This window comes from Phaenicophaeus curvirostris, unplaced genomic scaffold (genome assembly GCF_032191515.1).
Source record: "Phaenicophaeus curvirostris isolate KB17595 unplaced genomic scaffold, BPBGC_Pcur_1.0 scaffold_299, whole genome shotgun sequence".
NCBI classification, from domain to species: Eukaryota; Metazoa; Chordata; class Aves; order Cuculiformes; family Cuculidae; genus Phaenicophaeus; species Phaenicophaeus curvirostris.
The window spans coordinates 41,660-61,135 of NW_027206909.1; the positions used below are offsets into that span (position 1 = coordinate 41,660).

The 19,476-nt window shown below is 64.6% G+C and overlaps 1 protein-coding gene across 1 annotated transcript in view; it reads left to right on the forward strand.

Annotated features, from left to right (window-relative positions):
* Positions 1 to 553: 553 nt before the first annotated feature.
* L1CAM (L1 cell adhesion molecule) overlaps positions 554 to 19,476 on the forward strand; it is a 41,406-nt gene continuing 22,483 nt past the window's right edge. The window contains 15 exon segments of the mRNA XM_069882716.1: positions 554 to 607; positions 3,606 to 3,700; positions 4,195 to 4,300; positions 4,937 to 5,124; positions 5,833 to 5,955; positions 7,609 to 7,779; positions 9,235 to 9,346; positions 10,878 to 11,059; positions 12,888 to 13,019; positions 14,286 to 14,429; positions 15,308 to 15,419; positions 16,923 to 16,990; positions 16,993 to 17,088; positions 18,091 to 18,250; positions 19,336 to 19,460. Of these exon segments, the coding sequence (XP_069738817.1) occupies positions 561 to 607; positions 3,606 to 3,700; positions 4,195 to 4,300; positions 4,937 to 5,124; positions 5,833 to 5,955; positions 7,609 to 7,779; positions 9,235 to 9,346; positions 10,878 to 11,059; positions 12,888 to 13,019; positions 14,286 to 14,429; positions 15,308 to 15,419; positions 16,923 to 16,990; positions 16,993 to 17,088; positions 18,091 to 18,250; positions 19,336 to 19,460 (1,861 nt within the window). The 5' untranslated portion in view covers positions 554 to 560.

Here is a 19,476-nt window from a genome sequence, read left to right on the forward strand (position 1 = left end):
AAAAAGGGGACCCAGGGGTCTTGGGGGGGGGGGGGGGGCCCAGTCCCCCCTAAAAGCGACCTGGGAGGGGCTGCCCCCCCCAAAAAACAGGGGTCCGAGTGGGGTCCCCCCCTGCTTCAAGGGGCTTCGGGGGGTGCTACCCGCATAAAAAGTGGGTTGGGGGGCTCCCCCACCCCAAAAATGGGACCCGAGGGGGGGGTTCACCCCAAAAAAAACCACGTGTTTGAGGGGCGCCCCCCCCCTCCCCCCTTCCCTCCCCACCCCACCCCCCCCCCCAGCGCCACCGCCCAGGGGTGAGGGGCGTGGCCTGAGCGAAAGGGGGCGTGGCCTGAGCGGAAGGGGGCGTGGCTTGTGTGGCTCTGAGTGGCGTTGGGGGCGTGGCCTGAGCGAGGGGGCGTGGTCTATGAGGCTCTCAATGGCGCTGGGGGCGTGGCCTGAGCGGAAGGGGGCGTGGCTTGTGTGGCTCTGAATGGCGTTGGGGGCGTGGCCTGATCGAAAGGGGGCGTGGCCTGATCGAGGGGGCGTGGCCTGAGCGAGGGGGCGTGGCCTCCGCGCGGATTATGTCAGCCCCGCGGCAGCCGCAGCCCCGAGGTGGGAGCGGCCCGAGGTACGGGGGGGGGGGGGGGGGATCTATAGGGGGTCTATAGGGGATCTAGAGGGAATGCGGGGATGTAGGGCGCCTGGAGGGTCGCGATGGGGCTGGGTTGAGGGAAAAGGGGGGGATAAGGGAGGTCTATAGGGTCTGTGCGGGGCTGGGTTGAGGAAAATGGGGGGATAGGGGCTCTATAGGGGTGGGGTGGAGGGGAAGGGAGGGGTGTGGGGGGGCTATGAGGTCTCTATAGGGTTGGGTTGAGAGGAAGGGAGGGCTATAGGGGGCTATGAGGTCTCTATAGGGCTGGGTTGAGGAAAATGAGAGCTATACGGGTGTATAAAGTCTCTATAGGGCTGCGTTGAGGGAAAATTAGGGCTGTAGGGGGTCTATGAGGTCCCTATAGGGCTGGGTTGAGAAAAAGTGAGGGCTATAGGGAGTCTATGAGGTGCCTATAGGGTTGGGTTGAGAGAAAGTGATGATTGTAGAGAGTGTATAAGGTCTATATAGGGCTGGGTTGAGAGAAAGTGAAGGCTATAGGGGGTCTATGAGGTTCTTATAGGGCTGGGTTGAGAAAAAGCGAGGGCTATAGAAGGTATATAAGGTGTCTATAGGACGTATATGAGGTGCCTATAGGGCTGGGTTGAGGAAAAGCGAGGGCTATAGGGGGTGTATGAGGTCTCTATAGGGCTGGGTTGAGGGAAAATGAGGGCTATAGGGGGTCTATGAGGTGCCTATAGGGCCGGGTTGAGGGAAAGTGAGGGCTGTAGGGGTGTATAAGGTCTCTATAGGGCTGGGTTGAGGGAAAGTGAGACCTATAGAGGAGTTTATTGGGTGCCTATAGGCTGGGTTGAGGAAAAGCAAGGGCTGTAAAAGGTGAATAAAGTCTCTATAGGGTTGGGTTGAGAGAAAAGGGAGTTATATAGACCGTCTATAGGGTGTCTATAGGGTTGGATAGAGAGAAAGGGAGGCCTGTGGGGTGTTTATGGGGCAGGGGATGAGGAAAAGTGGGGCTATAGGGGGTCTGTGGGGTCTCTATAGAGCTGGGTTGGGGAAAAGCAAGGGCTGTAGAAGATCTAGAGAATCTATATAGAACTAGATTGAGGAAAGGGGCTATATAGGGAGTCTATAGGGTCTCTACAGGGCTGGGTTGAGGAGAAGTGGGGGGTATAGGGGGTCTGTATGGTCTCTAAGGGGCTGGATTAAAGGAAAGGGGGAGATATAGACGGTCTATAGGGTCTGTATAGGTACTAGGAGTGACAACAAAGGTGTCTATAGGGTCTCTATGGGGCTGAGCCGAGGGAAAGGTGGGTTTAACAGGACTCTATAGGGCTGGGCTGAAGGAAAGGTGTGGCTATAGGGTGTCTATAGAGTGGCCGTAGGGCTGGGCTGAGGGAAAAGTGGGTCTATAGGGGGCTCATTGGACCAGGGCTGAGGTAAAGGTGAGTCTATAGGATGCCTATAGGAGATCTGTGGGGCCGGGCTGGGGGAAAACTGGTTTTATTGCACGTTTAAGGGGAAAACTGGATGTGAAAGTGGGTCTATAGGAGTTTTTTGGGGTCTGTATAGGGCTGGGTTGAGGTAAATGTGGGCCTATAGGGTCTCTGAGTGGTCTCTATGGGGCTGGGGGGCAGTCTATAGGGTTTCTCCAGGGTCTCTCTGGGGCCGGGGGGTCCCTATAGAGTCTCTGTGTGGTCTCTATGGGGCCAGAGAGCTGGGAGGAGGGGGCTCTGTGCTGCCTCTGTGGGGCTGGGGGGGCTCTATAGGGTCTCTGTGGGGCCGGGGGGGTTCTATAGGGTCCCTGTGCGGTCTCTATGGGGCCGGGGGGGGCTCTATAGGGTCTCCATACATTCCCGTGTCCAACAGATGGGTGGGGCCGGGGGGGGGGGGGGCAGTCCCTTTAGGAGCCCCAGCGCCTGAATCCGGGTTTGGGGGGGGGGGTCCCCAACCCCTTGGATCCGATGTGGGGCGGGGGGGGGAGGCCCCTAACCCCTTTCCCCCCCTCCCCCCAATAGCTGATTCCCCTACAGGTGCCCCCCCCCGCCCCTCCCCCCACCTGCAGCATCCCCGGGTCCCTATTTGGGGGGGGGGGGGCGGGGCTGGGTGAGAAGGGGGGGGAGGGGGGGTGTGGGGGGTCACAGCTCGGTCCCTGTCATTCCAACCCCCCCCCCCCTAAGGAATTTGGGGTCAACAAGGGACCCCTTGTTCCCGCTGGGGCCGCCCCCGCTTCCTCTTGGGGGGGGGGGTGGGGAGGGGATTCGGATCCATGGGGCCCCTGGGGGGGTGTCCAGGGTTTTGGGGGGGGTGGGGGTGTGTGTCCAGAGTCTTGGGGGTGGGGGGGGGGTCCAGGGTTCTTAGGGGGGTCCCGGGTGCTGATCGGGGGGGGGGGGGGGGCGGGGCTGGGGTGGTTCCGCTGTCCATGGTGCTGATGTGGGCGCTGTCCGGGGTGCTGAACGGGGTCTCTGCAGGGTTTGGGGGGTCCAGGGTTCTGGGGGGGGGGTCCAGGGTTCTGGGGGTTTTTTTTGGGGGGGGGGAGGTCCCCGCTGTCCTCTGGGGAGGGGGCTGCGACCCCCAAACAGCGCGTGGATGGGGAGGGGGGAGGCGCTCGGGGCTGTGGGTGGGGCTGGGGGGGGCGCTGTTCTGTTTTCTATGGGGGGGGGGCTGGGATGCTGATGGGAGAAAGGGGGGGGGGGTCCAGGGTTCTCATGGGTGGGGCTGAAATTATGGGGGGGGGGGAGCCCCCTTCGTCCTTCGGGGGGGGGGTTCAGGTGAAAGGGGGGGGCTTGGGGGGGGGTCTCCCGTCCGCCTGGGTCCCGAGCCAAGGTGACAGGTTTCCTCATTATCCGTTGCCATGGAAACGGGAGCATCCTTGGAGCTGGGGGGGGGGAGGGGAGGCGGTGGCCGCCACACAATGGAGATGGGGGGGGTGGGGGGGGGGGGGGGGCTCGGGTGCCTGGGTCGCCCCCGAGTTGGGGGTTGAGACACTTCCCCCCCCCCCCCCCCCCAAAATATCCCTCAGGCCCCCGGCCATGGCTCAGCCCTGGGGGCTCGGCCTCCTCCTGCTGCTGGTGCTGGGGGGGCCCGGAGCCGCCATCACCATCCCCCCGGAGTGTGAGTGGGGTGGGGGGGGGGGGATGACCTGGGGGGGGGGGGGGGGAGCTCGCTCGCTCGCTCGCATGAGGAACCACCCCCCCCCCCCGAACCTCTGCACGCTCCCCCGTCCCTCGCACGAGCGCCTCTCTTTGCACGAAGACCCCTCGCACGCTCCCCTCTGGCCTCGCACGGCGGCTCACGAGGGCCCCGCCGGCTCGGGGGGCGCCCCCCGCTCACGCTCTGTCTCTCCCCCCTCTGCCCCCCCCGGGACGGTGCAGACGATCTCCCCGACCGTGAGTTCTGGGGGGTCCGAGGAGGGGTCTGGGGGGGGCTCTGAGGCCGCTCGAGCATCTCCATGAGGTCTGGGGGGGTCTTTAGGGGCTGGTCGGAAGGTCCCAACGCCCCCAGGGTGGGTCTGGGGTCCCTGGGCGGGGGGGGGTTGAAGGTTTTAGGGGTGCTGGGGGGGGGGTTCTAGGGGTGCGGGACCCCCCAGTGACCCCCCCACCCCTCAGTCCTGCAGCCCCCGGAGCTGACGGAGGAGCCCCCGGAGCAGCTGGTGGTGTTTCCCGGCGATGACGTCGTCCTCAAGTGCAACGCCACCGGCAACCCCCCCGTCGAGTGAGTGGCCCCCGCGGCCCCCGCGGCCTCGAGCCTCAACCCCGCGGCCCCCACAGCGCCGGCGTCGTTGATGGTGTCGGTGCCGCTCTTGGCGCTGGCGTCAACACCGATGCTCTCGGTGGTCTCCATGTTGATGCCAACGGCGGTTTTGCTGCTGATGATGGTGTCGGCGTCGGCGTCGTTGATGATTTCGGTGCCGGTATCGGCGCTGGCGCTGCTCTTGGTCTCGGTGTTGACGCCATCGATGGCGTTTGTGCCGATGACGGTGTCGGCGCCGACGCTGCTGTTGCTCTTTCTGTCAACGTTGACGACGCCAACATCGGTACCGGCACCAATTCTTGTGTTGATGTTGACGTTGGGCTTGATGCCGATGCCGATTGTTGGCATCGGTGTTGACGTCATTGTTATTATTGGCGTCAAAGCCAACGGTGACGCCGGTGCCGACGCCGGCGTCGCTCTTGGTGCTTCTCCTGGTGCCGCTGACGCCACCGGCGTCGCCATCAACCAACGTTGACGCCACCAGCGCCGGCGTCGGCAGCGGAACCAGTAACGGCGTCCACGCCGGCGCCGCTTCTCTCGCCGTCGGTGCCGATTTCGACGCCGTTGACGCCGCCGGTGCCGGTTGTGCCCCCGCAGGTTCCGCTGGACGCGGGACGACGAGCCCTTCGCGGTGTCCGAGCAGCCGGGGGCGTCGCTGGCCGCCGGCGCGGGGACTTTGACCATCGCGGCGCGGGCGGCCGCCGGCCTGCAGGGCCGGTACCGCTGCCTCGCCGGCAACGCCCTGGGCACCGCGCTCTCCGCCGAGGCCACCGTCATCGCCGAGAGTGAGGGGGGGGGGCCCCCGACACCCCGGGAAATCGCGGCACTCCGAGATTTGGCAACGCCAAAACCCCCAAAACCCAAGATCCCCGGCGCCCCAAGATTTGGAAACACCAAAAACCACAAAATCCGAGCCCCTCGGCACCCCAAGATTTGGTGAAACCAAAATCTGAGACCCCCCAGCACCCCAAGATTTGGAAACCCTGAAGCCCCAAAACCCAAGACCCCCAGCACCCCAAGATTTGGTGAAACCAAAATCTGAGACCCCAGCACCCCAAGATTTGGTGAAACCAAAATCGGAGACCCCCCAGCACCCCAAGATTTGGAAACCCTGAAACCCCAAAACCCGAGACCCTCAGCACCCCAAGATTTGGCAACCCCAAAACCTGAGACCCCCGGCCCCCCGAGACTCCAGCACCCCAAAACCGGGCACCCCGAGACCCCCGACCCCCCCCCGGTGCCTCCCAACCCCGCCCTGAGCTCCCCCCGAACCTCCCTGAACCCCCAAACCTGCTCTGGGGTCCCCCAAATTTCCCCCCTGCCCTGTTTAATGGGGGGAACCCCAAGATTTTTTTGGGGGGGTGGGGTTGATTTGGAGCCCTGTGGATGTGGGGGTCGTTGTCTGCTTCTGGGGGGGCTCAGGGCACCCCTAGATTTGGGGGTTCCCACCTCTGTGCCCCCCCCGAACCCCTTTTTTTTTTTCCCCCCTCCAGGCACCCCGCAATGGCCCAAGGAGAAGCTGCAGCCGGTGGAGGTGGAAGAGGGGGACCCCGTGGTGCTGCCCTGCGACCCCCCCAAAAGCGCCGTGCCCCCCAAGTTCTACTGGCTCAACAGCCGTGAGTGGGGGAGCCCTGCACCCCAAAACCCCCCTGCACCCCCAACCCCCCCTGCACCCCTTTATTCTCTCTCTGCACCCCCAAATCATCCCCTAATCCCTCCCTGCACCCCCAAATCATCCCCTAATCCCTCCCTGCACCCCTTTATCCTCCCCCTGCACCCCCAAATCATCTCTCAATCCCTCCTGCACCCCTTTATCCTCCTCCTACCCCACCAAATCACCCCCAAACTCCCCCTTTCATCCCTTTATTCTCTCTCTGCACCCCCAAATCCCCTCCTGCACCCCCAAATCACCCCCAAATCCCTCCCTACACCGTTTTATCCTCCCTTTTCACCCCTAAATCACCCCCAAATCCCTTCCTGCACCCCTTTATCCTCCCTCTGCACCCCCAAATCATCCCCTAATCCCTCCCTGCACCCCTTTATCCTCCCTTTTCACCCTTAAATCACCCCCAAATCCCTCCCTGCACCCCTTTATCCTCCTCCTATCCCACCAAATCACCCCCAAACTCCCTCTTTAACCCCCTTATCCTTCTCCTGCACCCCCAAATCATCCCCTAATCCCCCCCTGCACCCCTAATTCACCCCCAAATCATCCCCCTGCACCCCCAAATCATCCCCAAATCCCCCCCTGCACCCTCAAATCATCCCCAAATCCCCCCCTGCACCCCCAAATCATCCCCTAATCCCTTCCTGCACCCCCAAATCATCCCCAAATCCCCCCTGAACCCCCAAATCACCCCCAATCCCTCCCTACACCCCTTTATCCTCCCTTTTCACCCCCAAATCACCCCCTAATCCCTCCCTGCACCCCTTTAGCCTCCCTTTTCACCCCTAAATCACCCCCAAATCCCTTCCTGCACCCTTTTATCCTCCCCCTGCACCCCCAAATCATCTCTCAATCCCTCCTTCACCCCTTTATCCTCCCCCTGCACCCCCAAATCATCCCCTAATCCCACCCTGCACCCCTTTATCCTCCCTTTTCACCCCTAAATCACCCCCAAATCCCTCCCTGCACCCCTTTATCCTCCTCCTACCCCACCAAATCACCCCCAAACTCCCCCTTTCATCCCTTTTTTCTCCTCCTGCACCCCCAAATCATCCTCAAATCCTCCCCTGCACCCCCAAATCATCCCCAAATCCCTCCCTGCACCCCCAAATCATCCCCAAATCCCTCCCTGCACCCCCTAATCCCTCCCTGCACCCCCAAATCATCCCCAAATCCCCCCCTGCACCCCCAAATCATGCCCTAATCCCTCCCTGCACCCCTTTATCCTCCCTTTTCACCCCTAAATCACCCCCAAATCCCTCCCTGCACCCCTTTATCCTCCTCCTACCCCACCAAATCACCCCCAAACTCCCTTTTTCATCCCTTTGATCCTCCCCCTGCACCCCCAAATCATCCCCAAACCCCTCCCTGCACCCCTAACCCCCCCCCCCCTTATCCTCCTTCACCCCCAAACCCCCCCTCCCCGTGCTCCCCCAAATCCTGGGGGACCTTTGGCACCCCCCAACTCCCCGTTTCCCCCCTTTCTCCCCCTTCCCCAGGCCTGGGGGTGGGGTGAACCCCTTCTCCGAGCTCCCCGGACCCCGATTCGAGGTGGTTTTTTTTTTTGGGGGGGGGTGAACCCCCTTTTTTTTTTGGGGGGCAGGGATCATGCACATCGCGCAGGACGCCCGCGTCTCCATGGGGCAGGACGGCTTCCTCTACTTCTCCAACGCGCTGGTGGGCGACAGCCACCCCGACTACATCTGCCACGCGCACTACCTGGGCCCCCGAACCATCATCCAGAAGGAGCCCCTGGACCTCCGCGTCACCCCGAGTGAGAAGGGGGGGACCCCAAAATCTCCGTCACCCCGAAAACCCCTTCGATTCCGCTTCGTTCCGCCTCAAAAATCAAAAAATCCACCCCCCGCGCCATCGCTCGACCCCAAATGTCATCGACCGCGAGCCCCTCGACCCCCGCGTCCCCCTCTCGGGGTGTCAAGGGGGGGGTGGGACCCCCCAAACGCACGCTCTGGCCCCCCCAAAACTCAGGGCGCCCCAAAAATACTCGGGGAGCCCCAAATTCCTTCCACTCAGCCTTAAAAATCAGCCTGTAACCCCCCCTGCGCCATCAACCAGGAGCCCCTCGACCCTCGTGTCCCCCCCCCAGGGTGTAAAGGGGGGGGTCTGGGCCCCCCCAAAACTTAAGGACCCCCCCCCCCCCCGAACCCAGGAATTCCCCCCCCCGGACCCCCCAAACCCCCAAATTCTCTTCTTCAGACCCCACCCTGAGAGCCTGGGGACCCCCAAAGTCCCCATCCTGGGACCCCTTTGGGTTTGGGGGGGCTCTTGGATGAATGGGGGGGGTCTTGGGGGGGGGGTCTATTGATTTCGGGGGGCTCTTGGGTGAATCAGGGGGGTCTGGGAGGGTCTTTTGGGTTTGGGGGGGCTCTTGGGTGAATGGGGGGTCCCTGTGGGGGGGTTCTCTTGGTTTTGGGGGGGCTCCTGGATGAATGGGGGGGTCTTGGGGGGGGTGTTCTTAATTTTGGGGGGGCTCTTGGATGAATGGGGGGTCCCTGGGGGGGGGTTCTCTTGGTTTTGGGGGGGCTCCTGGATGAATGGGGGGGTCTTGGGGGGGGGTGTTCTTAATTTTGGGGGGGCTCTTGGATGAATGGGGGGTCCCTGGGGAGGTTCTCTTGGTTTTGGGGGGGCTCTTGAGTGAATGGGGGTCCCTGGGGGGGGGTCTCTTGGTTTTGGGGGGGCTCTTGGATGAATGGGAGTCCCTGGGGGGGGTCTCTTGGTTTTGGGGGTGCTCTTGAGTGAATGGGGGGGTCCCTGGGGGGGGGTCTCTTGGTTTTGGGGGGGCTCTTGAGTGAATGGGGGTCCCTGGGGGGGTTCTCTTGGTTTTGGGGGGGCTCTTGGATGAATGGGAGTCCCTGGGGGGGGGGTCTCTTGGTTTTGGGGGACTCTTGAGTGAATGGGGGGTCCCTGGGGGGGTTCTCTTGGTTTTGGGGGGGCTCTTGAGTGAATGGGGGGTGCCTGGGGGGGTTCTCTTGATTTTGGGGGGGCTCTTGGATGAAAGGGGGGGGTCTGGGGGTGCTCTTGATTTTGGGGGGGTGTCTCTTGGATGAATGGGGGGGTTCTGAGTCTCCTTGGGGGGGGGGGGGAATCTCTCAATTTTGAGGGTCTCTTGAGTGAATGGGGGGGGGTCTCTCGGCTTGGGGGGCCCCGTGGGGGCTCGGGGGGGGTCTCTGAGCCCCCCCAATTTCCTCTCCCCCCCCCCACCCCCCAGGTAACTCGGTGCAGTCGCGCCGCCCCCGGCTGATGGTGCCGAGCGACCCCCAACCCCACCTGGTCGCCCTGCGCGGGGGGACCCTGGTGCTCGAGTGCATCGCCGAGGGGCTGTGAGTCCGGGGGGGCCCCGATTGGGGGTTCGGGGGGGGCCCAGAGCGGGGGGGGCACCCGGTTTGGGGGTCCCAGTGCTCCCAGTAGCCCCCAGTCCCATCACAACCCTAGGAGAGGGGCTGAATGGGCTCCAGTTGGTTGGGTTTGGGGGGCTGGGGTCCCCATTTATTGGGTTTTCGGGGACTGGGGGCCCCAGTTTGGGGTGTGGGGTCCCAGTTTGGGGGTGGAGGGGGGGACTGGGTGCCCAGTTTGGGGTCCCAGTGCTCCCAGTAGCCCCCAGTCCCACCACAACCTTAGGAGAGGGGCTGAACGGGCTCCAGTTGGTTGGGTTTGGGGGGCTGGGGTCCCAGTTTATTGGGGTTTTGGGGACTGGGGACCCCAGTTTGGGGTCTGGGGTCCCAGTTTGGGGGTGCGGGGGGGGACTGAGTGCCTGGTTTGGGGGTCCCAGTGCTCCCAGTAGCCCCCAGTCCCACCACAACCTTAGGAGAGGGGCTGAACGGGCTCCAGTTGGTTGGGTTTGGGGGGCTGGGGTCCCAGTTTATTGGGGTTTTGGGGACTGGGGACCCCAGTTTGGGGTCTGGGGTCCCAGTTTGGGGGTGCGGGGGGGGACTGAGTGCCCGGTTTGGGGGTCCCAGTGCTCCCAGTAGCCCCCAGTCCCACCACAACCCAAGGAGAGGGGCTGAATGGGGTCTAGTTGGTTGGGTTTGGGGGGCTGGGGTCCCCGTTTATTGGGGTTTTGGGGACTGGGGGCCCCAGTTTGGGGTGTGGGGTCCCAGTTTGGGGGTGAGGGTGGGACTGGGTGCCCAGTTTGGGGTCCCAGTGCTCCCAGTAGCCCCCAGTCCCACCACAACCCAAGGAGAGGGGCTGAACGGGCTCCAGTTGGTTGGGTTTGGGGGGCTGGGGTCCCCGTTTATTGGGGTTTTGGGGACTGGGGGCCCCAGTTTGGGGTGTGGGGTCCCAGTTTGGGGGTGCGGGGGGGGGACTGGGTGCCCAGTTTGGGGTCCCAGTGCTCCCAGTAACCCCCAGTCCCACCACAACCCAAGGAGAGGGGCTGAATGGGCTCCAGTTGGTTGGGTTTGGGGGGCTGGGGTCCCCGTTTATTGGGTTTTCGGGGACTGGGGGCCCCAGTTTGGGGTCTGGGATCCCAGTTTGGGGGTGGGGGGGGGGACTGGGTGCCCAGTTTGGGGTCCCAGTGCTCCCAGTAACCCCCAGTCCCATCACAACCCAAGGAGAGGGGCTGAATGGGCTCCAGTTGGTTGGGTTTGGGGGGCTGGGGTCCCCGTTTATTGGGTTTTCGGGGACTGGGGGCCCCAGTTTGGGGTCTGGGATCCCAGTTTGGGGGTGGGGGGGGGACTGGGTGCCCAGTTTGGGGTCCCAGTGCTCCCAGTAACCCCCCCAGCCCCACGACGCAGCAGTTGGGGTTGGAGGGGTCCCAGTTTGTTGGGTTCGGGGGCACTGGGAGTCCCAGTTGGGGGTCCTGGGCTCCCAGTTTGGGGGTTCCCAGTGCTCCCAGTGACTCCCAGTTGGCAGCCCCACTCCCAGCATCCAGTGGCGGCGGCTGAACGGGCCCCTGCCCCCCCGGGCGTCCCTGGAGAACTTCAACAAGACCCTGCGGCTGCGCCAGGTCCAGGAGGCCGACGACGGCGAGTACGAGTGCGTCGCCGACAACAGCCTCGGGCAGGCGCGCCGCAGCCACCTCGTCACCGTCGAGGGTACCGGGGGGCACCGGGGGCACTGGGAGGGAGATTGGGGGACTGGGAGGGACTGGGAGGGAGCTGGGAGACACTGGGAGGGAGATTGGGGCACTGGGAGGGAGCTGGGAGCACTGGTATGGGAGCTGGGGGCACTGGGAGGCACTGGGAGGGAACTGGGAGACACTGGGAGGGAGCTGGGAGCACTGGTACGGGAGCTGGGGGCACTGGGAGGGAGCTGGGAGGGACTGGGAGGCACTGGGAGGGAGCTGGAGCACTGGTATGGGAGCTGGGGGCACTGGGAGGGAGCTGGGAGCACTGGTATGGGAGCTGAGGGCACTGGGAGGGAGCTGGGAGCACTGGGAGGCACTGGGAGGGAACTGGGAGGGACTGGGAGGGAGGTGGGAGACACTGGTATGGGAGCTGAGGGCACTGGGAGGGACTGGGAGGGACTGGGAGGGACTGGGAGGGAGCTGGGAGGGAGCTGGGAGGCACTGGGAGGGAGCTGGGAGCACTGGTATGGGAGCTGGGGAAACTGGGAGGCACTGGGAGAGAGCTGGGAGCACTGGGAGGGAGCTGGGAGCACTGGGAGACACTGGGAGGGAGCTGGGAGGGAGCTGGGAGGCACTGGGAGGGAGCTGGGGGCACTGGTATGGGAGCTGGGAGGGACTGGGAGGGAGCTGGGAGCACTGGTATGGGAGCTGGGGGCACTGGGAGGGACTGGGAGGGAGCTGGGAGGGAGCTGGGAGGGACTGGGAGTCCCAGTTTGGGAGATTGGGGCACTGGGAGGGAGCTGGGAGGGAGCTGGGAGGCACTGGGAGGGAGCTGGGGGCACTGGGAGGGAGATTGAGGTGATGGGGCATGAGACTGGGGCAATAGGCGAGCACTGGAAGGCACTGGGAGGGAGCTGGGAGGGACTGGGAGTCCCAGTTTGGAGATTGGGGCACTGGAAGGGAGCTGGGAGGCACTGGGAGGGACTGGGAGGCACTGGGAGGGAGATTGGGGCACTGGAAGGGAGCTGGGAGCACTGGTATGGGAGCTGGGGGCACTGGGAGGCACTGGGGGGCACTGGGAGGCACTGGGAGGGAGATTGGGGCAATGGGACATGAGATTGGGGCAATGGATGAGCGCTGGGAGGGACTGGGAGGGACTGGGAAGGAGCTGGGAGCACTGGGAGGGAACTGGGAGGCACTGGGAGGGAGCTGGGAGCACTGGGAGGGACTGGGAGGCACTGGGAGGGAGGTTGAGGTGATGGGGCATGAGATTGGGGCAATGGGTGAGCGCTGGGAGGGACTGGGAGGGAGATTGGGGCACTGGGAGGGAGCTGGGAGCACTGGTATGGGAGCTGGGAGGCACTGGGAGACACTGGGAGGGAGCTGGGAGACACTGGGAGGGAGCTGGGAGACACTGGGAGGCACTGGGAGGCACTGGGAGGAAGACGGGAGGGAACTGGGGGCACTGGGAGGCACTGGGAGGGAGGTTGGGGCACTGGGAGGGAGCTGGGAGCACTGGTACGGGAGCTGGGGGCACTGGGAGGCACTGGGAGGCACTGGGAGGGAGGTTGGGGCACTGGGGTGGGAGATGGAGGCACTGGGAGGGAATTGAGGGGCACTGGGAGGGACTGGGAGGGAACTGGGAAGGACTGGAGTGGGTGTTGGGGGAACTGGGGGGCACTGGGAGGGACTGGGAGGGTGCTGGGGGGCACTGGAGGGAACTGGGAGGCACTGGGAGGTACTGAGAGGGTGCTGGGGGGCACTGGAGGGCACTGGGAGGGAGCTGGGGGTCACTGGTGGTTACTGGGGGGTCACTGGTGGTTACTGGGGGGTCACTGGTGGTTACTGGTGCCCAGCGGCCCCGTACTGGGAGCGGAAGCCGCGCAGCGCGGTGTTCGGGCCGGGGGAGGCCGCGCGGCTCGAGTGCGAAGTTGGGGGGCGACCCCCCCCCCGCATCACCTGGCGCCTCAACGGGGTCCCCCTGCACGGTAACGGGCACTGGGGGGCACTGGGAGGCACTGGGAGGGAGCTGGGGGGCACTGGGGGGCACTGGGGGGCACTGAGAGGGGACTGGGAGGGAGCTGGGGTGTTTTGGGGGTCTCTGGGGGTGTTTTAGGGTCCCTGGGGTGGATTTTTGGGGCCCCTGGGTGGGTTTTAGGGACTCCTGAGTGGGTTTTAGGGGTCCCTGGGTGGTTTAGGGGTCCCTGGGGTGGATTTTTGGGGTCCCTGGGGTGTTCTAGGGTCGCTGGGGTGGATTTTTGGGGTCCCTGGGGTGGTTTTGGGGTCTCTGGGGTGGTTTTAGGGTCCTTGGTGGTGTGTTTTGGGGTCCCTGGTGTGCTTTTGGGGTCCCTGGGGTGGTTTTGGGGTCCCAGGGAGGTTTTGGGGTCCCTGGGGTGGGTTTTAGGGGTCCCTGGGTGGATTTTTGGGGTCCCTGGGGTGTTCTAGGGTCCCTGGGGTGGATTTTTGGGGTCCGTGGGGTGGTTTTGGGGTCCCTGGGGTGGGTTTTAGGGGCCCCTGGGGCGGTTTTGGGGTCCGTGTGTGGGTTTTAGGGGTCCCTGGATGGATTTTTGGGGTCCCTGGGCTGGATTTTTGGGGTCTCTGGGGTGGTTTTGGGGTCCCAGGGATGGATTTTTGGGGTCCCTGGGTGCATTTTAGGGGTCCCTGAGTGGGTTTTAGGGGCCCCTGGGGTGGTTTTGGGGTCCCTGGGGTGGGTTTTTGGGGTCCCTGGGGTGTTCTAGGGTCCCTGAGGTGGTTTTGGGGTCCCTGGGCTGGTTTTTTGGGGTCCCTGGGTGGGTTTTAGTGGTCTCTGGGGTGGTTTTGGGGTCCGTAGGGTGGATTTTTGGGGTCCCAGGGAGGTTTTGGGGTCCCTGGGTGGATTTTTGGGGTCCCTGGGGTGGTTTTGGGGTCCCTGGGGTGGATTTTTGTGGTCTCTGGGGTGGTTTTGGGGTCCGTAGGGTGGATTTTTGGGGTCCCAGGGAGGTTTTGGGGTCCCTGGGTGGATTTTTGGGGTCCCTGGGGTGTTCTAGGGTCCCTGGGGTGGATTTTTGGGGTCCCTGAGTGGGTTTTAGGGGTCCCTGGGGCGGTTTTGGGGTCCGTGGGTGGGTTTTAGGGGTCCCTGGGCTGGATTTTTGGGGTCCCTGGGGTGGTTTTTTGGGGTCCCTGGGTGGGTTTTAGTGGTCCCTGGGGTGGTTTTGGGGTGCGTGGGGCGGGTTTTCGGGGTCCCCTGTGATTTCGGGGTCCCCCCCCGGCCGCAGAGGCCCCCGGGGGGGCGCGCTGGTCGCCGCGGGCCGGGGCGCTGGTGGCCGCGGGGCTGGAGCCGCAGGACACGACGGTGGCTCAATGCGAGGCCGAGAACCCCCACGGGCGCCTGCTGGCCAACGCCTTCGTCTACGTCGTGGGTGAGCGGCTACCGGGGGCCCCGCGGGGGCTACCAAGGGCCCGTGGCCACCCACACCCCATCCTGGCCACCCACACCCCATCGTGGCCACCCAGACCCCATTGTGGCCACCCAGACCCCATTGTGGCCACCGAGACCCCATCCTGGCCACCCAGACCCCATCCTGGCCACCAAGACCCCATTGTGGCCACCCAGACCCCATCGTGGCCACCAAGACCCCATCATGGCCACTGAGACCCCATTGTGGCCACCAAGACCTCATTGTGGCCACCCACACCCCATTGTGGCCATCGAGACCCCATTGTGGCCATTGAGACCCCATTGTGGCCACCAAGACCTCATTGTGGCCACCAAGACCCCATCGTGGCCACCAAGACCCCCTTGTGGCCACCAAGGTCCCCTTGTGGCTACCAAGAATCCATTGTGGCCACCGAGACCCCATTGTGGCCACCCAGACCCCATTGTGGCCACCAAGATCTGAGTGGGATTTGGGGTCCCCCCTCCCCCCTTTGCCCCCCCCCCCCAGAGCCTCCAGTTTGGCTCCCGACGCCACACTGGGAGCTGCTGGTTTCTCAGTGGGTTTGGGGGGTTTTGGGGGTGCTGGGGGGGGTTTTGGGGTGCTGGGGGGGGGTTTGGGGTGCCGAGGGTGGTTTTGGGGTGCCGGGGGGGGTTTTGGGGTCCCCCCTGAGCCCCTAGTGCCCCCCCCGAGCTTCTGGTTTGGCTCCCGACGCCAGACTGGGAGCTGCTGGTTTCTCAGTGGGTTTGGGGGGTTTTGGGGGGTTTTGGGGTGCCGAGGGTGGTTTTGGGGTGCCGGGGGTGGTTTTGGGGGGCCAGGGGGGTTTTGGGGTCCCCCCTGATCCCCCCCCCGTGTCCCCCCAGAGCTGCCGGTGCGGATCCTGACGCCGGACGAGGCGGCGTACGAGGCGGTGGAGAACCAGACGGTTCTGCTGCACTGTCGGGCTTTCGGGGCGCCCGCCCCCTCCGTCGAGTGGTCAGGGGCCCCCCAAAACCCCCAGGACCCCCAAAAACCCTCCCGGACCCCTCTCTGAACCCCCAAACCCCCCCCCCCCCTCGAACCCCCAGAACCCTCCCGGATGCTCCTCTGAACCCCAAAACCTCCCCAAAACCCTCTCTGAACACCCCCCCTAGCACCCCAAAACCCCCCTGGACTCCTCTCTGAACCCCAAAACCCCCCCGGCCCCCTCTCTGAACCCCCCCCCGCACCCCAAAACCTCCCCGGACCCCTCTCTGAACACCCCCACACCCCAAAACCCCCCTGGACTCCTCTCTGAACCCCAAAACCTCCCCGGACCTCCCTCTGAACCCCCTCCACACCCCAAAACCCCCCCGGACCCCTCTCTGAACCCCCCCGCACCCCAAACCCCCCCTGGACCCCTCTCTGAACCCCCCTGCACCCCAAAACCCCCTGGACTCCCCTCTGAACCCAGCACCCCACCCCAGATCCCCCTCTGAACCCCCCCACACCCCAAAACCCCCCTGGACTCCTCTCTGAACCCCCCTGCACCCCAAAACCCCCCCAGACCCCTCTCTGAACCCCCCTCTGAACACCCCCGCACCCCAAAACCCCCCTGGACTCCTCTCTGAACCCCCCCCACACCCCAAAACCCCCCCAGACCCCTCTCTGAACCCCCCTCTGAACACCCCCGCACCCCAAAACCCCCCCAGACCCCCCTCTGAAGCCCCCCACCCCAAAACCACCCCGGACCCTCCTCTGAACCCCCCACACACACCCCAAAACCACCCCAGACCCCTCTCTGAACCCCCTAGCACCCCAAAATCGCCCTGGACCCCCCTCTGAACCCCCCTCTGAACCCCCCTGCACCCCAAAACCCCCCCGGCTCCCCCCCGCACCCCAAACCCCCCATTTCCCCCTGACCCTTCTTTTCCCCCCTGGAGCCCCCTGTGTTTGTTCCCCCAGCCCCCCCCGTCCCCCCCATTTCACCCCTCACCCCCGTTTTGCCCCCCCAGACCCCCCATTTCCCCCTCCATTTTCCCCCCTCACCCCCCTTTCCCGCCTTTTTCCCCCTTTCCCGCCATTTTCTCCTTTCCCGCCTTTTTCCCCTTTCCCGCCTTTTCTCCTTTCCCGCCTTTTCCCCCTTTCCCGCCTTTTCTCCTTTCCCGCCTTTTTCCCCTTTCCCGCCTTTTCCCCCTTTCCCGCCTTTTTCCCCCCTCACCCCCATTTTACCCCCCTCACCCCTCTTTTTCCCCCCCTCACCCCATTTTACCCCCCATTTCCCCCCAATTCTGCCTCCTCTCAGCCCCCCCCATTTTACCCCCTCACCCCCATTTTACCCCCTCACCCCTTTTTTGCCCCCCTCACCCCCCAATTTTGCCCCCCCCACCCCCTTTTCCCCCCTCACCCCCATTTTACCCCCCATTTCCCCCCCAATTCTGCCTCCAGCCCCCCCCCCGCCCCCATTTTACCCCCCTCACCCCTCTTTTCGCCCCCCTCACCCCCTCTTTGCCCCCCCAGGCTGACCCCCGCGGGGACCCCCCTCCTCCAGGACCCTCGAGCCTTCGCTCTCACCAACGGGTCCCTGCGCTTCGGGCCCTCGGGCGGGGGGACGGGGGGGCCCTGGCCTGTCGAGCCCACAACCCCCACTCCAGCGCCACCATCAGCGCCCACCTCCTCGTCAGGGGTAACGGGGACCCCCCCCCCGGGCACCCCCAAACCCAAAAATCCCCCAACACCCCCCCAAACCCCTCCTGAACTCCCAAATCCCTTCTGGGACCCCTTAGAGCCTCTTTGGGACCCCCCCAGCCCTCCCCCAGCCCTTTCTGAGCCCCCCTAAATACTTCCTGGGACCCCCAGGAGCCCCCCAAATCCTTTCTGCCCCCCCCAAATCCCATCTGGGACCCCTTAGAGCCCCCCAGGACCCCCCAAATCCTTCCTGTCCCCTCCAAATCCCACCTGGGACCCCTTGGACCCCCCCCAAGACCCCCCAAATGCCCCCCTGGGACCCCTTAAAAGCCCCTCGAGGCCCCTCAAATCTCCCCTGGGACACCTTAGAGCCCCCCAGGCCCCCCCAAATCCTTCCTGCCCCCCCAAATCCCACCTGGGACCCCTTGGACCCCCTCAAGACCCCCCAAATGCCCCACTGAGACCCCTTAAAAGCCCCCCCTAGACCCCTCAAATCTCCCTGGGACCCCTTAGACCCACCCCGGACCCCCCAAATCCTTCCTGCCCCCCCGAAATCCCACCTGGGACCCCTTAGAGCCCCCCAGGGCCCCCCAAATCCTTCCTGTCCCCTCCAAATCCCACCTGGGACCCCTTGGACCCCCCCCAAGGCCCCCCAAATGCCCCCCTGGGACCCCTTAAAAGCCCCCCCAGACCCCTCAAAATCTCCCCTGGGACCCCTTAGAGCCCCTCAGGGCCCCCCAAATCCTTCCTGCCCCCCTCTCCAGTCTCTCTCGGGACCCCTTAGAGCCCCTCAGGACCCCCCAAATCCTTCCTAGCCCCCCAAATGCCCCCCTGGGACCCCTTAAAAGCCCCCCCAGACCCCTCCAATCTCCCCTGGGACCCCTTAGAGCCCCTCAGGGCCCCCCAAATCCTTCCTGTCCCCTCCTAATCTCTCTCTCGACCCCTTAGAGACCTCCTAAGCCCCCCTCCCCAATTCTTTCTGCCCCCCCCCCAATCTCAGCGGCGACGCGGATCGAGGAGCCCCCCCAAAGCGCGACAGTGAAAAAGGGGGAGACGGTGACGTTCCGCTGCGTGGCCGCCTTCGACCCCGCGCTGGCTACCCACGGCGTCCTGTGGCTACGGGACGGAACCCCGCTGGCCGAGACGGCCGACAGCGACAAGTGGGGGGCTCTGGGGGGGTCCTGGGGGTCCCAGAAGGGATTGGGGAGTGCTAAGGGGGTCCCAGAAGGGATTTTGGGGGGTGTAGGGGGTTCCAAAGGGGCTTTAAGGGGTCCCTAGAGGGCTCTGGGGGTCCCAGGAGGGATTTGAGAGGGTTCTGGGGGTCCCAGAAGGGATTTTGGGGGGCGTAGGGGGTTCCGAATGGGCTTTAAGGGGTCCCTAGAGGGACTGGGGGGGGCTTAGAGGGTCTCAAGGAGGCTCTAAGGGGTCCCAGGAGGGATCTGGGGGTCCCAGGAGAGATTTAGGGGGGCTTAGAGGGTCCCAAGGGAGCTCTAAGGGGTCCCAGGAGGGAGCTGGGGGTCCCAGGAGGGACTGGGGGTGCTAAGGGGGTCCTAGGAGGGATTTGGGAGGGTTTTTGGGGTCCCAGAAGGGATTGGGGGGGGGCATAGGGGGTTCCAAATGGGTTTTAAGGGGTCCCAGGAGGGATCTGGGGGTCCCAGGAGAGATTTGGGGGGGCTTAGGGGATCCCAAGGGGGCTCTAAGGGGTCCCAGGAGGGATCTGGGGGTCCCAGGAGGGATTGGGGGGTGCTAAGGGGGTCCCAGGAGGGGTTTTGGGGGGCATAGGGGGTTCCAAAAGGGGTTTAAGGGGTCCCTAGAGGGATCTGGGGGTGCCAGGAGGGATTTGGGGGGGCCTAGAGGGTCCCAAGGGAGCTCTAAGGGGTCCCAGGAGGGCTGTGGGGGTCTCAGGAGGGATTTGAGGGGCCTTAGAGTGTCCCAGGAGGGATTTTTTTGAGGGAAAGGGCGATTTGGGGGTGCAAGGGGGTGCAGGTGCTGGATTTTGGGGTGCAGGTGCTGAATTTTGGGGTGCAGATGCTGGATTTTGGGGTGCAGGTGCTGGATTTTGGGGGCGCAAGGAGGCGATTTGGGGACACGGGGGGCGATTTGGGGACACGGGGTGGGGGTCGCGCGCCTGCCGGGAGGAACGTGGGGTCCCAAGGTGAATTCTAGGGGGGTGTGGGTGGGTTTTGGGGTCCCCTTGTTTTTGGGGGACCCCCCAGCACCCCCTTTTTTCCTCCCCCCCCCCCAGGTATTCGGTGTCCGCGGAGACGCTGACGGTGTCCGGAGTGGATTACGGGGACCAGGGAACCATCGGCTGCCGCGCTTGGACCCCCCTGGACGCCGCCCTGGCCGAGGCCCAGCTGCGTGTCGTGGGTGAGGGGGGGTCCCC